Source organism: Saccoglossus kowalevskii, chromosome 21 (assembly GCF_978046115.1).
Source record: "Saccoglossus kowalevskii chromosome 21, keSacKowa6.1, whole genome shotgun sequence".
Classification (NCBI taxonomy): domain Eukaryota; kingdom Metazoa; phylum Hemichordata; class Enteropneusta; family Harrimaniidae; genus Saccoglossus; species Saccoglossus kowalevskii.
In genome coordinates, this window is record NC_140661.1 from 7,955,335 (window position 1) to 7,975,241 (window position 19,907).

At 35.5% G+C, this 19,907-nt stretch overlaps 2 protein-coding genes across 2 annotated transcripts in view; one reads left to right on the forward strand and one right to left on the reverse strand.

Moving 5' to 3' along the window:
• LOC144359632 (dual 3',5'-cyclic-AMP and -GMP phosphodiesterase 11A-like) overlaps window positions 1-10,564 on the forward strand; it is a 32,228-nt gene extending 21,664 nt beyond the window's left edge. Inside the window, exons 8-17 of the mRNA XM_085494991.1 lie at window positions 2,190-2,336; window positions 3,458-3,565; window positions 6,688-6,797; window positions 7,145-7,235; window positions 7,665-7,765; window positions 8,209-8,286; window positions 8,643-8,706; window positions 8,988-9,062; window positions 9,519-9,602; window positions 10,252-10,564. Of these exons, the coding sequence (XP_085351117.1) occupies window positions 2,190-2,336; window positions 3,458-3,565; window positions 6,688-6,797; window positions 7,145-7,235; window positions 7,665-7,765; window positions 8,209-8,286; window positions 8,643-8,706; window positions 8,988-9,062; window positions 9,519-9,602; window positions 10,252-10,455 (1,062 nt within the window). The 3' untranslated portion in view covers window positions 10,456-10,564. The remainder of the gene's footprint in view (window positions 1-2,189; window positions 2,337-3,457; window positions 3,566-6,687; window positions 6,798-7,144; window positions 7,236-7,664; window positions 7,766-8,208; window positions 8,287-8,642; window positions 8,707-8,987; window positions 9,063-9,518; window positions 9,603-10,251) is intronic.
• A 6,406-nt stretch (window positions 10,565-16,970) lies between these two features.
• LOC102808824 (uncharacterized) overlaps window positions 16,971-19,907 on the reverse strand; it is a 53,079-nt gene continuing 50,142 nt past the window's right edge. The window contains exons 10-11 of the mRNA XM_085495431.1: window positions 18,257-19,513; window positions 16,971-17,971 (exon numbers count right to left, since the gene is read on the reverse strand). Of these exons, the coding sequence (XP_085351557.1) occupies window positions 17,958-17,971; window positions 18,257-19,513 (1,271 nt within the window). The 3' untranslated portion in view covers window positions 16,971-17,957. The remainder of the gene's footprint in view (window positions 17,972-18,256; window positions 19,514-19,907) is intronic.

Here is a 19,907-nt window from a genome sequence, read left to right on the forward strand (position 1 = left end):
GCTCACGTATGTTGGTGGTGTGGTCGCCATGTTGGATCATTTATGACAAAATGTGCATGTTTTGAGGCAATCTCCTTCCCATAGGTCTTTGCGCTTTACGTAACGCGCATCTAACTGTGCGGAGTTTGGTTTTGAGTTAGTCCAAAACGAGTTTTACGACAAGTCGGCGATTTGCGACAATATGAGTCGGCAAGTTCCGGACAGAAAACCGATCTGTGGAGACTCTTCGTCGGAGATTTTTTTTTTTTTTTTTTTTTTTTTGAGAACAGGCGAAAACTAATGCGCGCGCGGATGTCATCCATAAAATTAAGTCGGTGTGGCCTAATTATATTTGACACATCGCTTTTTCACCCCGTGCCGTCTTGAACGGATTACATACTCCCCCAGACACCAATTACATAGAGTGACAATAACAGATAGTAACGGAAAATAGAGTGATCAATCATTGTTAATATTGACATGGATGAACACACGTGGATGATTACATCACGGTGTGGTGCTCGATCGTGTATCGGAGACGATTGCTGAGTGTACTAGTGGATAGCGTCAGTTGAAACCACGTGTTCGGTTCCTGTACTAAGTGACTTGTATATCCTAGTCGTTAACATGAAGTTATATTGCTTATTAAGAGCCTTACAATATACAATATAGACCCGCACCCTTTAACTATAAGAGAATATTATATTAGAAGTTTCGGAAAATATTTTGGTAAGAGGTCGACTATTTGAAATTTTGGGTCTGGAAGATTAGTTACAAAAATGCGAGTTAGACATCGAAACAAAAAATGCATGCAATGCGTTACAGGAACTATTGTTGACACAATTCAAGAAAAGTAAAAAAAATGATACTAGACACTACGAATGACTGTTTGACTGTTAAGTGTATAGTAGTTAGTGAATTCATAGAATCAAACACGCCATTATTTCCAGTTAATTCCATGGAAAACATGTTCAAAGTTCAATTATTCCATATTTAGTATTTTATATCATCACTTTGTGACCACTTTGTGGTTGTCGGTTACAGAGTTCAAAACAATATGAAGGATGTCGTATTGTATGTATTTTTAGCAGATATTAAATGGCGACAGTCGTCGTGCCGCGTCCTGTTCGATATGGGACTCATAGCGACGTATACAACGCGTGTAAAATACATTGTTTATTTACATGGAATTCGAACACGCGCTCTAACATAAATGCACACTCGTAAAACAGTAATCAAAATTAACATCCTGTATTGATGCGATGAATAAATTTGCATATTTGCATGTATTTTGAATAATTAAGTGTGAAATAATTTTAGAACATTGTTAAATACTTATAATATTGGACGTCAAAGTATTGGTTACGTAAGATTTCACGAGAAAATCAATGTAGCAACTCCACTGTTCATCTATTGATATGCAAATTAGTGTATATTTTAATTCTGACATTAAAATGATCAATCAAATAATACTACTCAACAGGCACTAATCAGATTGTGTTCACCTTTTTCAGAGATTGTAGATGTGGCATATATGAACAGCACCTGGTCAGCGATGTTTGTTAAATCTGTGCATTCTTAAGATTTCACTATCTGAATGTAAACATGGTGGTGAAAATGCAAAAATAGGCATTTCATTTAAGTAAAATAAAATATATTATTTTAATTAGTGAGAATTATAAGCTTTCATGATACATATAATTTAATATGGTTTGAAACAATTCTTTTATAAACCTCAGACTAATCAGTTTGTATTTTACTTCCTGGAGACCATACTGTAAAATATTTTATTTTAGCTGGAATTAATTTGTTGAGACTATTTTGGTGTTTTGTATGGAATTTATTTTCAATGATTTTTGACAAGTTGAATGTCAAATATAAGGAAAAGGGTATATTCGCTGGATTTTATTTTCACTGAATCATCCCTTCAGCCAAAATGGCGAATAGTAATTCCAAGCGAAAATAAAGTGTTTTACAGTATTACATTTTTAAAACACCTAATTATTGACGGATAACCGTGACATTTTCGATTTTAGAAAATTAAAATTGACCCATTTTCAGGATTATGTTTTGTTATTTAGTAGGAATTCTTTAATAAATGATTGATATATCTTCATGTAGGAGTACCCCACTAACCAGTTAGTAAATTAGGTGTTACACATTGTTGTAGGGAACGTGCGATAACAAAATTTATATTTTCCATTTTCCAGGAAACAATTCTTTCTGATAATCATAACATACAAATACGGACATTGGAGTTTGACGATTTCTCCCTGGACCCGGAAGGCATGCTGACGTCATCGTTGTACATGTTTAAAGAGACGGGAATACTCGAGAAATTTAAGATTGATCACGAGGTAAGTGATCCGTTTCAAATACGACTACGAGATCTACGGTAAATATGACAGCTTTGACTTGAAGGTCGCAGTTTGATGTCAATGATTGAGCAACTGTAATATCCCATTATATATACTTGGCAGAATTTGATACGTCGAAAAAACGTCAACAAACAAGCTGCTCTCTGATTGGCCTGACTGTTATGTGTTAGGGATGGGTAGCCAATCAGATACAACCTTGTAAGTAGCTTCGCGTTGACTTCAATATCCCATTAAAATCGGTAAGAAACCGGTGATTCGTTCTCCGTGTTTTTGTTAGCTTGTTATTACGAGTATGAGGTGAATTGAAGAGACTGTAAAGCTGCTTCTTTAATAATTGTCAATTTTCCCTGTTATCTTCTAGAAAACATAAAACATTAAAAATAACTGCTGCACATATTCAAACAAACAACACAAGACCTAAAAGAAATGTCAAACAAATGACATGCTGTGAAACTTCAGAAAGAGATACAGTTGACAGCGATAAAGACAATGACAATAACTGATAATGGCGTTTTTGTTTTATTAATTGGTAGTCAAATAAGTGAAGTGACCAGTGAAGGCTGGTTTGTCAGCCCTTTTGTTGACTTCTTCAATAAGAAGAAATAATAAAAAAAACACGAATTCCTAGACATTTAAAATCAAATCATGAAATCACCATGATTTGTGACATTATATTATTATTAAAAAAATAACGTATGTTAATTAAAATTGTTGTGCCATTGTGCATTGTGCTTACCATTTTAGATTAACAGACTTTGTATTTACTTGAAAATGAAGAGTTGCTGAGTCAGTGCTTAGTTTCAGTGAAAAGGAAATATACATAAAATAAACTCTGTATACACAACATTAAGTGATAGGAAATAGGAACAATTTCAGTAACCCCCCTTAAATATTTTGAGAAAATGTGGTTTCCGTAGAAAATCATTCGCCCGGACGTTTGAAATGGGCAGTAAAACTACTACCTAAAACTACTTACCGAAATTATCAGAAGTTCCTGTTACCAATTGAGGAACAAAAACGTGGTTTAAAAACGAGAAATTTTGAGTTTATTTTGTATACGTTGTCCATTTATGATAACATGTAACCTTATCTTGTTGCAGACGATGTGTCGATTTCTACTGACTGTGCGGAAGAATTATCGTAATATTGCTTACCATAATTTCAGACATGCATTTAATGTTCAGCAAGTCATGTTTGCAATATTAAAGGTATGTGACATTACCATCTCACGATATGTGTTCTTGTAAGAGTCGTCTGATAATCTGCATGCAGTGGTTACTGTACATCAATGTATTCCCGCAATCGGGGAAGGTTGCAAGATTTTCGGTTAAGGGACATTTTATAAGGACGTAATCCGCAATGTATTGTGGGGTGTATGCGCGATGGCGGTTTTAGAGGGCGCCCACTCTGCTGCTGCTGAATTCAAATTGCGAACGTTTTAGTACCAAACATAACATACGCACGTGAAAAATGCTTGAAATGATTGAACTTGAATACATTACGAGATTCGTTTATCAAATTGTTTGATTAATACACAAATACCAACAAACCTTATGATTAATATATGCACACATTATTGCCAGTGACAGCATTTGCGTGTGATGCTATGCTTCACCAATGCTGTAATCACCAATGATGTAATCACCAATGCTGTAATCACCAATGCTGTAATCACCAATGCTGTAATCACCAATGCTGTAATCACCAATGCTGTAATCACCAATGATGTAATCACCAATGATGTAATCACCAATGCTGTAATCACCAATGCTGTAATCACCAATGATGTAATCACCAATGATGTAATCACCAATGCTGTAATCACCAATGATGTAATCACCAATGCTGTAATCACCAATGCTGTAATCACCAATGCTGTAATCACCAATGCTGTAATCACCAATGCTGTAATCACCAATGCTGTAATCACCAATGATGTAATCACCAATGCTGTAATCACCAATGCTGTAATCACCAATGATGTAATCACCAATGCTGTAATCACCAATGCTGTAATCACCAATGCTGTAATCACCAATGCTGTAATCACCAATGCTGTAATCACCAATGCTGTAATCACCAATGCTGTAATCACCAATGATGTAATCACCAATGATGTAATCACCAATGCTGTAATCACCAATGATGTAATCACCAATGCTGTAATCACCAATGATGTAATCACCAATGCTGTAATCACCAATGATGTAATCACCAATGATGTAATCACCAATGCTGTAATCACCAATGCTGTAATCACCAATGCTGTAATCACCAATGCTGTAATCACCAATGCTGTAATCACCAATGCTGTAATCACCAATGCTGTAATCACCAATGATGTAATCACCAATGCTGTAATCACCAATGATGTAATCACCAATGCTGTAATCACCAATGATGTAATCACCAATGCTGTAATCACCAATGATGTAATCACCAATGATGTAATCACCAATGCTGTAATCACCAATGATGTAATCACCAATGCTGTAATCACCAATGCTGTAATCACCAATGCTGTAATCACCAATGATGTAATCACCAATGCTGTAATCACCAATGATGTAATCACCAATGCTGTAATCACCAATGATGTAATCACCAATGCTGTAATCACCAATGATGTAATCACCAATGCTGTAATCACCAATGCTGTAATCACCAATGCTGTAATCACCAATGCTGTAATCACCAATGATGTAATCACCAATGATGTAATCACCAATGCTGTAATCACCAATGATGTAATCACCAATGATGTAATCACCAATGCTGTAATCACCAATGCTGTAATCACCAATGCTGTAATCACCAATGCTGTAATCACCAATGATGTAATCACCAATGCTGTAATCACCAATGCTGTAATCACCAATGCTGTAATCACCAATGATGTAATCACCAATGATGTAATCACCAATGCTGTAATCACCAATGATGTAATCACCAATGCTGTAATCACCAATGCTGTAATCACCAATGATGTAATCACCAATGCTGTAATCACCAATGCTGTAATCACCAATGCTGTAATCACCAATGATGTAATCACCAATGATGTAATCACCAATGCTGTAATCACCAATGCTGTAATCACCAATGCTGTAATCACCAATGATGTAATCACCAATGATGTAATCACCAATGCTGTAATCACCAATGATGTAATCACCAATGCTGTAATCACCAATGATGTAATCACCAATGCTGTAATCACCAATGATGTAATCACCAATGCTGTAATCACCAATGATGTAATCACCAATGCTGTAATCACCAATGATGTAATCACCAATGCTGTAATCACCAATGATGTAATCACCAATGCTGTAATCACCAATGATGTAATCACCAATGCTGTAATCACCAATGATGTAATCACCAATGCTGTAATCACCAATGCTGTAATCACCAATGCTGTAATCACCAATGATGTAATCACCAATGATGTAATCACCAATGCTGTAATCACCAATGATGTAATCACCAATGATGTAATCACCAATGCTGTAATCACCAATGCTGTAATCACCAATGCTGTAATCACCAATGCTGTAATCACCAATGCTGTAATCACCAATGCTGTAATCACCATTTGCAAATGGCATTTATAAACAAAACATGATACGGGTTTTTGGGGGGGACACTCTCTGATTTGATCATAGTTATTGTATCTGTGTCTGTATCTGTTTACAACTGAAGTTTAAACTGTCTTTTATAGCATTGTGTATGCGTACCTTAAACATAAATGGCCGCCGAGAGAGTGAGTAAGAATCACGAGACTTGTTTTTACCCACAATAGTTTTATATTTTCTCTGTCGTCGAGTCAGTTATTCCAAATACCGCGGTGCAGTCAACAGTCGATGTGATGACGGGAGAGAATTAAACATTAATTATGAGCAAAACAAGTCTCGTGGTTCTTCCATTCTCGTCGAGAACTCAGCGACCATTTGCGTGTTCTGTATATTCTATTTCCCATGCACTAACGTTATATAAGTAGACTGAGAACTTTTTAATGACGTATTGATATGTCGTATGTTACAAACCTTACACTTGAATTTATAACAGGCTCACTCAAAACTATGTACGTATTTTTTCTTACTGTTAAATACTTTATTTTCGCTGAAGGAATAATTCAGTGAAAATAAAATCCAGTGAAATACCTTTTTCTTATATTTTACATCCAACTTATTAAAAATCAGTGTAAGTAAATTCCATACAAAATACCCAAAAGTCATTTCAGCGAAAATTAATTCCAGCTTAAATAAAATATTTTACAGTATTCATTATATGTATACGATAATGTAACCTTGTGGTGATGTTCTAGGTGAGCTGTCTGAAAGATGTTTTCACCGACATTGAACAATTTGCAATACTGGTAGGTTGTATTTGCCATGATTTAGACCACAGGGGGACCAATAACGCATTCCAACTAAAGTAAGTGATCACGTGACAGCACTATATCATACACAGTATATCCACTAGTTAATAACTGCATAAATGGAATTCCATCTCCCCAATTTTCGTCCTGTGTTGATTTAAAAAAATAGAAATATTTGTTTCATCATGGGCAGTAGTCGCGGTGAGGCGAGCCTTCGAATTGTTTAGTACACGATGCGACAATCCCCCTAAATTAACTAAGCTTCACATATACTAGCGTACTAGTCTGATACTAATGTATAATTTATTCCTGTGCCTAATTTGCATATTTATTCTACCGTGCCAGCTGATCTGTGCAATAAAAACAAAGTTAAATCTGTGCTGTTTATGTTTCTCCAACCCAGAAGCCATTCATCGTTGTCTCAATTGTACGGTGCGAAGGCAACGATGGAATACCACCATTTTAACCATGCAGTTATGATTCTCAACAGTGAGGTACGTATATCGTCACCGAAGGAGTCATGTGACAATGAGTGACTTCCAAACAACACTGAACTCTCGAGAGAACTACAAGACATGTTGTTGCATCAAAAATAGTGTCCAATTCTCTCCCATCACCCCTCCCCCGACAGGAGAGTATGAAACACGGCCAAAACAGGTCTCGTTGCACACTCGCTCGCAATGAGATCTCTCGGCTACCATCCTGATTTGCGTCTTATGTCGATTTCACTCATTGTATTTCAACATTGTCATAATATCCATCCTAAATCAGTTACATTGATGTTATTGTGTAGAAGCGATATTATGTTTCCATGGTAATTTCACCTATCATATATGAAATGATGATGTCATGATAATCTGTCCACGACTGTACTTTTATTTATTCACTTTATTTATTCGAATGTCATTTATTTGTGATCACAGGGGCATAATATATTCGCAAATCTTACATCGGAGCAGTACACACACATTATGCAGTTGCTGAAACATGCCATTCTCGCAACAGATCTAGCCCAGTACTTTAAGTAAGTAGTGGTGTCATTGACTGTGTTGTATTTTCGTGGCTTTGCATTGATTTATAATATTTCGTCCGAATAAATACAACGCTGCGGAATCGTAACTGACCACGAGAGAAATAATTTATAAATCTATATTGCAGATTGCTGGTTATAAATACAAATTACTGTATATACCTAAAGGGGCTAATTATTCACTGGGTTTTAATTTTGCTTATTTCGCTGACTGGAACATGCGCTAAATTAAAACCCAAGTGAATATGTAAAATTGAGCATAGAACACATTATCTAAATGATAAAACTGTGAATTTAAAACCTACCGAATAAGCTTGAAATGTTAAATCAGTAAAATTTAAACACAGTGAAAGTTAGTCATTTTACAGTATGTTTTCTAATTTGCATATTATTAGGATTGTTTACGGATAGCTAAGTGTGTGTCTATTACAATGCAGGTCACGTGGTACATTTTTCAATCTGGTTGACAATGGGCAATGTAATTGGGAAATCAAAGAACACAAAGACGTCTTGAGGTGAGCATCTATGAATAAATGATAACAAATATACAAATGCTTTCCTCACTAACGTGCATGTGGATGTTTCTTATCTGTAGCTTCATTAGTGTACACTTCAATCTCGTAATAGCGCACTAGTAATATCGAATTGCCATCCTGGTTCCTTGTACTATACTGTTGCATTGTGGTATATGGTACGTCGGGAAACTGTCGTCTTATTTGAATAGAAAAAAAAAACAGTGTGCGCTGAATGCAGACCAGACATAGTAACTGTCAGCGATGATAAATCGACACATGTATAGGAATTTACGGTATAATAATAATTATTTTTATAAAACATTGTAAACTTCATTTTGATTAATACTTGATTTTAGGGGCATGCTGATGACGGCCAGTGACGTGGGGGCTGTCACGAAACCATGGGACATCCAAAAACGAGTAAGAACTAAACAGTCATTCCTATCTCATAGATAACTTACACACTATTAAAGATCAGTAGTCGCCACGCAGCGCGTGTTCGAATTTCACGTAAACAGACAATATATTTTACACGCGTTGGGTACGTCGCTATCGAACAGAACGCGGCGAGACGGCCACCGCCCTTTAACCAATCATCTCAACTCCGGTATTTATGTATCCTTTTTTTGAAATTTAAACTGATATTATTTATTTCAAAAAACATTTAAACTACCAAATACATAATCTGTTTTATTTTATAGGTTGTTGAACTTGTAACGAACGAGTTTTTTGAGCAGGGTGATAAAGAAAGAAAAGAGCTAAACATTGAACCACATGTAAGCGTTCTATAAACATATAAAGCGCGATTGTACGAAACAGTCATTGTTGTCATTCAGCACTGGTGATAGCAAATCTATACATATTTCACGATTTAAATTTGGGGGATTGTAAAGTAAAGTGAGTTTAAAAAATATGTGTTCATAGTGAATCAAACTCACGTGATGCGCAAGACGGGTACAAGACGGCATTCTAAGATTACTGGTGGCTGAAAGTCACGTTTCTCGGATAATAAACTTGTCAATGTCTATGACGTAGTTAGAATTATACAAAAGGAATATTAACTTTATGACAGCGTTTTCGATATGACCGGAAGGAGTCCTGTGCCACGTGCCCCAAACTTGCCTCACGCGAGATCTCATCAGAACAGCAAAGTTGATTTAGATTAATACAACATAAAATTCAGGCTTCCTTTCGTTTTACTGAAATCGACACTGTATTTACCGCCCATGTAGGTTATGTTTGATAGAAGACGAAAAGACGAACTGCCAGAAATGCAAGTTGGTTTCATCGATTCCGTTTGTGTACCTCTCTATCAGGTTAGTTTTATTTTTGGAACCGTAAGTGTAATTATGTTTTTATTCGTCAGTTCATTTGTCCATTCATTTATATATTTATATAAAGCGGCGGAGTCGTCACTCGCACATACGGCAGACGGCAATAGCGTGTCAGTATTTACAAACAAGCGTCTACCCATGAGCCTTTGCGTTTTTATCGTGTGTTGTTATCGTCGCTTAGGTCTCAATTCCCGCGCATGCGCAGGTGACGACCCCTCTTTCAATATGTGCATGAATAAATATTCCATTTTGTATGTTGATCTATTTGTTTGCATAATTTACACACTTTGTTTGGATTGTTTTCATTTAAAGAGGAAGCTGTCAATCCCGGGGATTGCTATAATAAAAATCATGTGACATCATTTATCATGTTGTTTACACTATTAATCTGTTTTTTTGTTTTCCATTGTCATTTTTTTGTCATCCTGTAAGTGCATTTGCTTTGGCTTAACCAGGAGATAATACGAATTACGCAAATCCACATGGTATATTGACTTATCAGTACGTACCAGTAATTCAATAACGCTTGCTCAGCAGGATTTTGTCTTATAATAATCATTATTTGAAACCTAGTTTTCCATTGCGTATCCTAGCAGCAACATCAATCATCTATACGTGAATTTATTTGCAGGCACTCTACAAAATCGATTCGAATTTGCGCCCCTTGTATGACGGGGTGAAGAGCAACCGGCATCAGTGGGCTTTGTTGGTCAGGAGAAGGTCAACGGGTGATAGTTCACGAAGTTCAATCGACACCAGCCCTTTCTTGAGTAAAGATAGCGCCAAGGGTAAACGGTCTAGACATTGTTCACAACCACCAGACACTCGTTCGTAGTAGATTACGTCATGACACGAGATATAATGACGTACTGAATGACCAAGTCACGTGATGCTGTATTGTTTAACTAACTGATATTATATAATAAAGAACCTTCTAAATCTTATATTCTGTAAATTTACTGACGCAATTACAATAATTCCATAAGGTGCGTGTGATCAAACTACCTACAGACTGTCTGTTGACACTTTGAAGACAGAACACCATGCTTGTCTGAACGCTGACCCTTCATTTGCATATTTGGGTGCACTTTCAAATTTCTAAACTTTTTTCCAGATTTATCACTTGCAGTACTATAATTGGCTCTCAATAAGGAACATGTTTTTTTCCCAATGAACCGAGAGATAATTTGTTTGCCAATCAATGATTCTTAATCAGACTGTTATTGCTCTCCTGAATCATACTGTTATTTATTGTTCTCCTGAATCATACTGTTATTTATTGTTCTCCTGAATCAGGCTGTTATTGTTCTCCTGAATCAGACTGTTATTGCTCTCCCGAATCAGACTGTTATTGTTCTCCTGGATCAGACTGTTGTTGCTCTCCTGAATCAGACTGTTATTGCTCTCCCGAATCAGACTGTTATTGCTCTCCTGAATCAGACTGTTATTACTCTGCTGGATTAGACTGTTATTGCTCTCTTGCATCAGACTGTTATTGTTCTTCTGAATCAGACTGTTATTGCTCTCCCGAATCAGACTGTTATTGCTCTCCTGAATCAGACTGTTATTGCTCTGCTGGATCAGACTGTTATTGCTCTCCTGAATCAGACTGTTATTGCTCTCCCGATTCAGACTGTTATTGTTCCCTGAATCAAACTGTTATTGCTCTGCTGGATTAGACTGTTATTGCTCTCCCGATTCAGACTGTTATTGTTCCCTGAATCAAACTGTTATTGCTCTGCTGAATCAGACTCTTAATGTTCTCCTGAATCTCCTGTATGCTCGCCACTTCTGTCGTCTGGAGCAGAAGAGAACTAATCACTAAACCATGCACCCGCCATAGTTAATATATCTAAATGTGAAATTGAAGAATTTCGTTGTTGATCAGCTATATTCTGTGGAATTTCTGCCTTAATTCAGCCTTCAATAAAATATACTTTATCTCCATGGCAATTCTAGCGTTATACCAAAACTATTTCCGGTGAGATAACTATTCGTAACCTATTATAAATATTTGTAACGATTTCAACTGTTTTGATTGGAAAATGACTGATGGTAAGTACTCTTCAACTTAGGTTGCAGTAGTATAGCGGCATATAGGGCACAGTTACCATTGAAACATATTGCAAGATTTTCTTAATTTTTACTTTATGGTTTTATTTTACGTTGTTGCTCATAAAAATATAGTAAACCGAACTACTTTCCTTTCAAAAAATGTGACTTGAATATGGTGATTCAGTTGTTGGGCCATTTTCCATTGGCTCGTATGGTAAAAATGTTACGTCATAATCAAAATTTCGTTCGGAGACATATAATGTAAAATACTTATGGCAGTTATGAGCCAGGTTGTCATAGATTATTAGTCAATTTGATAAATACTATTTTTGGGTGTGTCTTGCTTTAACCTAGAATCATGTGGTGGAAAGTGTTCCTCCAAAATGCCTATTTTCTCTAAAAACATCATACTGGGTAAAAAAACACGAAAATGTTGATGACTTGTGTTCAAATCAACAATTATGAAACGTAATTTGTTTCCTCCTATTTAATCGCTCGAATGCCCTAAGCGACGTGATGTGGATTTTTTTTTATCACATAGTATAATTATGGAAACCTCTGATGGAAGTTTAGAAGATCGGCACTTTGGTTGTCATATTCGAAAATATTCAGCGTTTCTCCAAAAATATCATAACTTATCACATCGTATAATCACGATTACGACAGAACACTCAGTTTTGTTTGACGGATTTTTTTGAATATTATTCAATATACGTAGTTCATTAGCATACATAATTGTGACTCTAGATATATTGTGGTTTTTCTGTATTTTGGATTCACGAGTTGACATTTCTAACCAGCATTCTTGTCTATTAATGGACTGAATGAATGAATTTTATCTGCAGGGACATGTGTGCGTATGACAATTTATATAATGTAAATAGTATACATATTTTTTTGTTATTATTAATGAAATAATGAACAACTCAACTGTGATTTGTGTTCACAAAACAGCGTTCCTATAAATGTTGCGCCCTCTAGCGACCCTTTGATACGACGTGTCGCATGGTATATCGGATATTGTGTGCTTGTGGATGTACTAATCGACGTCACAATAATAAAATGTTTATATTTGCCGCTATGATAAAAACAGACGTCTTTCTGCATCCCAGTCTCGATACTTCTATTTCCGGGAAAGTGGTCTATCATAGTCGGGGAGGGGTGGTTAACGGTGTCGTTATTATTTTTATCTGTAGTCGGACATCAGCAAAAAATATTACTTTTTTCATAGACATTGGCAGCATTCTAGGCAACCGACAGCTAAAAACCAAATTGATTCGTCGTTTTAGTTACACACATCTACGTCATTCTTATGACACATAAGTAAGCCGTCGCTAGAGGGCAGGTTTTACGGGAACGGTGTATTGTCTGAAATCTCGGCACGGCAAAATATGCAATATGTATATACAATAAAAACAATTTACTATTATATTTACTATGTAATAAACCTCTGTATTTATTTATTTGTTTAAAATTAAAGACATCCAGTATTACAAAAAATCAAAAAATCATCAGACAACATTAATTGTATAAGTTGATATTTTATTTTAATTTGTGATTTTTTGTTAATTTTTGTATCAAGAATAATCAACATGGACAAAGAGAAGTTAATGTGAACTTTTACATTGTGTACAAAAAGAGAAAACAAAAACAAACAAAACAAAAACAAGCAGAGACATCGTTGTAATTGTACTTCTATGTGATTTACGAGCATTTAGCTCTTTTTTTTTAGAAACGGGATTTTTATAACAAAGCATTACTCTTTTCACAATACTGTTTTTGAGGACACCAAAGCGGGTCGTTTCAGACGTTTAGTTAATGGTAGTTACTGAAAATATGTATATATTTGTGATAAATATTTTGGTTTAAAATGCCTTACCAGTAAGCTAGTGACAAACTTGAATCACGCCTCAATCGCGCCCTCTAACGACAAAGCGCGCACATCACGAAATGATCTTAGTTATTGTTACAAATGCAATCAATAGGGCTTCACTACGAGCAACTACAAAGTCATTTCGTCACTAGAGAGCGCACTTTAATATTGGAATGATGTATTGTTTGTTTAATACATGCTATTAATTTCACCACACTGAACTATTGTATGATGACGTCATTTACATCATTACTCGGTGTCTATTGCGCAATAAAACACGTGCTGCTAGCTTTTTTCCCCCAATATTTTGACATTTATGCATTTTGGATTTAATTGCAGTATTACCAGTCAGAAATCTATGGCTAAAAAAATATAACTTTGATCGTGTTAAACATTATAATTACTAACGTGATAAACTATATCATTAAATATGAATAAAAACATTTTTATACTGCTCTTTTGTAATGCACGTCTATGAATACACATTGAATCAGGATTTACTGTGAATTAAAATATTGTTCTTGTATCACACAGATGTGTTTTCGTTCGATGAATCAATTAAATTGTCTAATACGCATGCGCGTTGATGTTTTAGCACGAGCAGTAACATTCGCCGCACATGCCTATGCATTTTGCATCATTTTATCGAATGAGACATTTTTCGCATTAAAACGTACATTATCTTAAAATAAATCGCAACCAACTTTGATTCTCGACATACCGTATTACACACTGTGACAAAATATTTAAAATATACATATTTCTGTCAATATTGCATCTTCAAGATAAACATATTATTTAAATATAAATTACCCCCAAATCATTTATTTATCCAATAAATTTGAATAAAATGTGAATGCTGGTACTGCCAGTCCTAGAATAATCATTTATTTCCATGCAAACATCATCTTTGCTTCTAAAAATCAAATAACAGCATATTTTCAGAAGTTGAAATATTTGATACAACCTGCAATCAGGGGGGGGGGGGGCATGTGGTTTATCGCATGGAACTCTGTTGTTTTAGGGGTATAATATTCCATAAATATACAGTGACACATATATTGGCATATCATTATGCGGTGTATACATATTTACTTAAAGCTAACATAATGGGGTCCAGTCATATGAATGTATCGAGACGTAGTTAGTTACCATGGCGATGAGACAATATCTCACGTAATAACATGTTAGATAATTGGTAGCCCCGAAAACGGTGCTTTTCTGCCTGCTACATATCAAGGTATTTCAATTGTCAGTGTGTCTACTTTGATATTTAATTGTTAGCGTACATATCAGTCTTTCCGTCAGATTTTAAAGGGTGGCGGTCGTCACGCAGCGCGTGTTCAAAATTCATGTAAACAATCAAATTACACGCGCTGTGTACGTCGCTATGGGTTCATATCGAACAGGACGCGGCGTAACGACCATCACCCTTTAAGGCAATTAAAGAAAGCCAACCAATTTTGCACATAAAATTCATAATTTTATGTAGGACTGTTATTGCCACATAGTTTGTACTTTTTTGCTAATGTTCAATGTCGGCGGCTAACCGGCAGAAACACCTATATTAATAAATTAATAAAAATATTGACCAGATGTGTGTGTTATTATTTGCGGAGCGTACATCAGTTTATTAGTATTTTAATTGTAGTCTAACTGATCTTCCATCTATAAATCTCAGAAAACTGATTATGATAAGATGCTATGGAACTAAAATATTTATATACAGCGGTGATGAAGATCCTATTGCACGTACGCGTCTGTTGTACGCATTTCTAACCAATTTACCATTTCCCGTGTCTGTGAGATCCCGCATTAAGCGTGAAATCGAACGTAAAAACAGAATAAACAAAAGGGATTCGTCAAACGCGAAAGTGATCAGTTTTCATGAAGTAAGGATATCCCAAAAATCGGAATTTCGAAATTGAGCTATGAAAACAGAAATTCAAATAATTCGATTTTTGTGGCAAATGCTCGGGTCCGCGCCATTCACGTAATACGCAAGATCTCGCAGTGAACGACAGCCACTGATATCGTAATATATTATGGCCTTATTCAAGATTTCCATAAGTCTACAACTGTATGTCTATTAGAGGGAAGTGGTGCATAACTAAAAAAATACATTACCTTGCAGAACGTAGCCCGCGATATAATTGTTCGTATTTACGTTTTTACAGAAGTCAAACATTAATAAATCCACTTCGGCGTATTTATCCTAGATTGGATAACAGTTGCTTTTCTAATCTTGGACTTTCCGACTGTGTATGAGAAAGCCGCGTACGAGAAAATACGATTTCGTAAACACAAAAAACACAAACAAAATACATAGACAATACATAACAACACTTGGTCAAATCATGGACTCGGGGGTATACGACCAATAGACAATGTCAGATGATCAGGAAATAACGAGTATGTACTCTCGATATATCATTCAGAGTCGTAATCAAATATTTTTGCCTTACTAATTCAATTAGAACGACAACCTACCTACTATATAGAGTATACATTTTCCAATTTATAGAGAGTAATTATTACATGTACAGAGTTTTTAAAGTGAAATAATCTTCTGCCTTCCAAACTAAAAGTATTTTTAGAGAACTGGGTGCTTTAACATTCGAACATGTTTTGTTGGCAGACATGTGCATGTGAAAAAATATAATGCACAGAAAGTATCAGTGTCGATTGAACGATGTAAACCATGGATGTCTAACAGACAAGCCTGATTAAAACATGGTAGTCGTCGCGCTGCGCATGTGCGACATTTGTGTTGATAAAAATTGATTTTCCCACAATTCAATGTGCTCTTCAAATGGAAATCATAAGTATGGTGTTTGACCTGGGCGCGACTTGCACCGAATACCGCCGGTGACTCCTTCGATACCTTTCAATCATATAAAAAGTACCTAATTAAATCTTGGAATCGTCGTCTCAGTTTGTACTCGCTGATCTTCGCTACAGTCAAAGTCGCCATCTTTGTTTATTTGATGAGGCCCATATATCTCGCACATGCGTGGCGCGACGACTACCGCGCTTTAACATAGAAAAAGTGGACCACAGCTCACTTTTCTTGAAGACATGTAAATTACTTTTTGGCTCTAATACACCTGGTTCTGTCATTAACCATTTATTGTAGATTCTTCTTTATTAATTGACAATATAAAATATATGAATTAACATAATGACTGGGAATGTTATTTCTAGTTTTGATTGGCCACCAAAGCAATATGCAAAGACGAATTTATTTTTGACCCATCCAATTGTTTGATGAAAGAAAAGTATACACCTGCAAATCTTTTCTTTTATCAATGTTATTTGAAAGGTACACAGTGTCCCTGAAGTTATAAAAGGAACTGAACAAATACAATATGTATAATGTTTTATCATTTATTATATAAATATGCTTAAAAAATAATCAAACATTATTGTAAATTGTTAACAAAGAAATATTAAAAATGAGAAAAACACAGTCATAACACTGAATAATCTTGTAATAAAAACATATGTCGACTTTTGACTTAAAACAAGTTCAATACGCTACTCTACAAAATAGTTCACTATTTTAAACTACAGCTAAATATTTGCTGTAAATATCAAAAACCAACCTTAAATTTGTCAGAAAATATAAGAAAAGAAAAATAATGATATTCTTTAAAACAAGAACATATATTTTTAAAGCTGTAATCTGAAGAGGAATAAAAAAAATAAAATAAAAAAAAACATAGACACCCAGGAGACTCACTCAAGTGGAAGGTTCTGGTGAATGCATAAATTAACACTTATGCATAGTGTGGAGATGAACAGAGACTCAATTTAGAACTTCGTACATACATCTTAAATTATATCATTTACTAAAAAGTTTTCCAGCTTTTTCTTCAGCCACCCCGAAACCATGACTGAAAAATCATGGTTTATTGGTGGTCCTATTATTCAGTTCAGGAACAACTGTAGATATTTTTAGCCTAACAATGCATACAGTGTTTATTGATTGCAAATTATACCTTTAAATGTATAAATAGTGCAACATTCATGTTCCAATGAGTGGTCTCAGTAATGTTGATTGGTAGGGCACTGTAACCAATATCTGGAAATAAAAGTATTGCTGGTTTGAATTGTACTGTCATAAATTGTTTCTGCTTTAGGATTCACAGAAACCTTTCAGTAAAATATGTAATATATAATACATACATGTATCAATCTTTGTGGGTAATGAAATTAAAACTACAAATATATTATTTAACCGATATGAAATATACATATGATGGTAGATATGTTTTCTATTCTTGTTAGCAATGGCGTAGTGCTGCCTAAATGTGGTGAAATTAGGAGGATATCTGGTCTGTGTTTTTTAGTGGGACCTAAATAGTTCTGTGACCCAATCCTGATGTATTCAATCCTTGATTAAAGCATCATATCTTTATATCTAAAAAAAACATAAAGAAGTGTCATGATTATTATTCTGCGTGGATTATTAATGATAGTATCATTATCATTTTATTCTTCAATCTGGTGCAACAAGTTTTCTGTTTTTATGTATTTTTTTGCTTAAATGTTGGATAAAATTAACATAATCTCAGATTGGCTACAAGTTGATCAAAATTTTTGAAAAAATATAAATAAAATTTGAAAAACTGTTTTCATAATAACTTTCATAATAATTTTCCTAGATATTTTCATCATTAGTTTAGAAAGATTTCACTTTACATACCTGGATTAAATAGTTTTTCATCCCATGTATATAACACTTTCCTATTTTTTCTTTTCCTGACTGGAGTTCCAGAATCATTGTGACTAATATCTGTCTTAAGTCTTTTGCTTGGTTGTCCACTGGATTCAGTAATAATCTTCCTCTTGCCGAAATGAGAATCAATCTTCTGCTTACTGAGATGAGAATCAACTTTCTGCTTGCTGAGAGAAGTAACAACCTTCTTCTTACTGGGAGGAGTAACAAACTTCTGCTTGCTCAGAGGAGAAATAACCTTCTGCTTGCTGGGGGAAGTATCAACCTTCTGCTTGCTGGGGGAAGTATCAACCTTCTGCTTGCTGGGGGAAGTATCAACCTTCTGCTTGCTGGGGGAAGTATCAACCTTCTGCTTGCTCAGAGGAGTAACAACCTTCTGCTTGCTGGGGGAAGTATCAATCTTCTGCTTGCTCAGAGGAGTAACAACCTTCTTCTTACTGGGAGGAGTAACAAACTTCTGCTTGCTCAGAGGAGAAATAACCTTCTGCTTGCTGGGGGAAGTATCAACCTTCTGCTTGCTGGGGGAAGTATCAACCTTCTGCTTGCTGGGGGAAGTATCAACCTTCTGCTTGCTCAGAGAAGTAACAACCTTCTGCTTGCTGGGGGAAGTATCAATCTTCTGCTTGCTGAGAGAAGTATCAACCTTCTGCTTGCTGGGGGAAGTATCAACCTTCTGCTTGCTGGGGGAAGTATCAACCTTCTGCTTGCTGAGAGGAGTAACAACCTTCTGCTTGCTGGGGGAAGTATCAACCTTCAACTTGCTGGGGGAAGTATCAACCTTCTGCTTGCTGAGAGGAGTATCAACCTTCAGCTTGCTGGTGGAAGTATCAACCTTCTGCTTGCTCAGAGGAGTAACAACCTTCTGCTTGCTGAGAGGAGTAACAACCTTCATCTTGCTGAGAGAAGTATCAACCTTCTGCTTGCTGAGAGAAGTATCAACCATCTGCTTGCTGAGAGAAGTAACTGAAGTAAATTTAGTATCCTTAATATCTGGTCTTGGTTGAACAACTTTTCTCTTTTTTGGAAAGCTTGCATGTGCTGGAGTTTTATTAAGTCTTGATTTATCATTGTTAGTAGTAGTATCACAAGCTCTTCTACGTAGTCCTGTGCGAACTGTCTGACTCAATGATTTAGCCTTACATTGTCTTTCACATAGCCTTGTTGGAACCATATGAATATTATCGGATGTAGCAGTTTTATGTGGTGTTCTTTGTGGGCGCTTACCTGTGTGATATAAAAAGGTTAATCACTTACTTTTACTTACAGAAATGATGTCGGATATTGTCACTAAGCATTAATTATAGTCATTCATGAATCAACAGGTCTGGCTCTAACATTAGGAATACTCTTCTGCAATTTGAGATAATTTCTAAATAAATTTGGGTTTTGGGATTATCATGCAAAATATTAAATTTGCACAGTGCTGTTACCCAATTTGCTTCTGCTTTTAATTACTACAAGCCACAGGATTTCGAAACATTTGTGCATTAGAACATTGGCAACACATGCACTTACTTACATGAAGTATGTTTATGGTCAAAATAGGTCATATTTTAATTGCATTACATAGTCCCTGTGGGGTAAATGAATATATAACGATTGAATATAAGGAGTCACT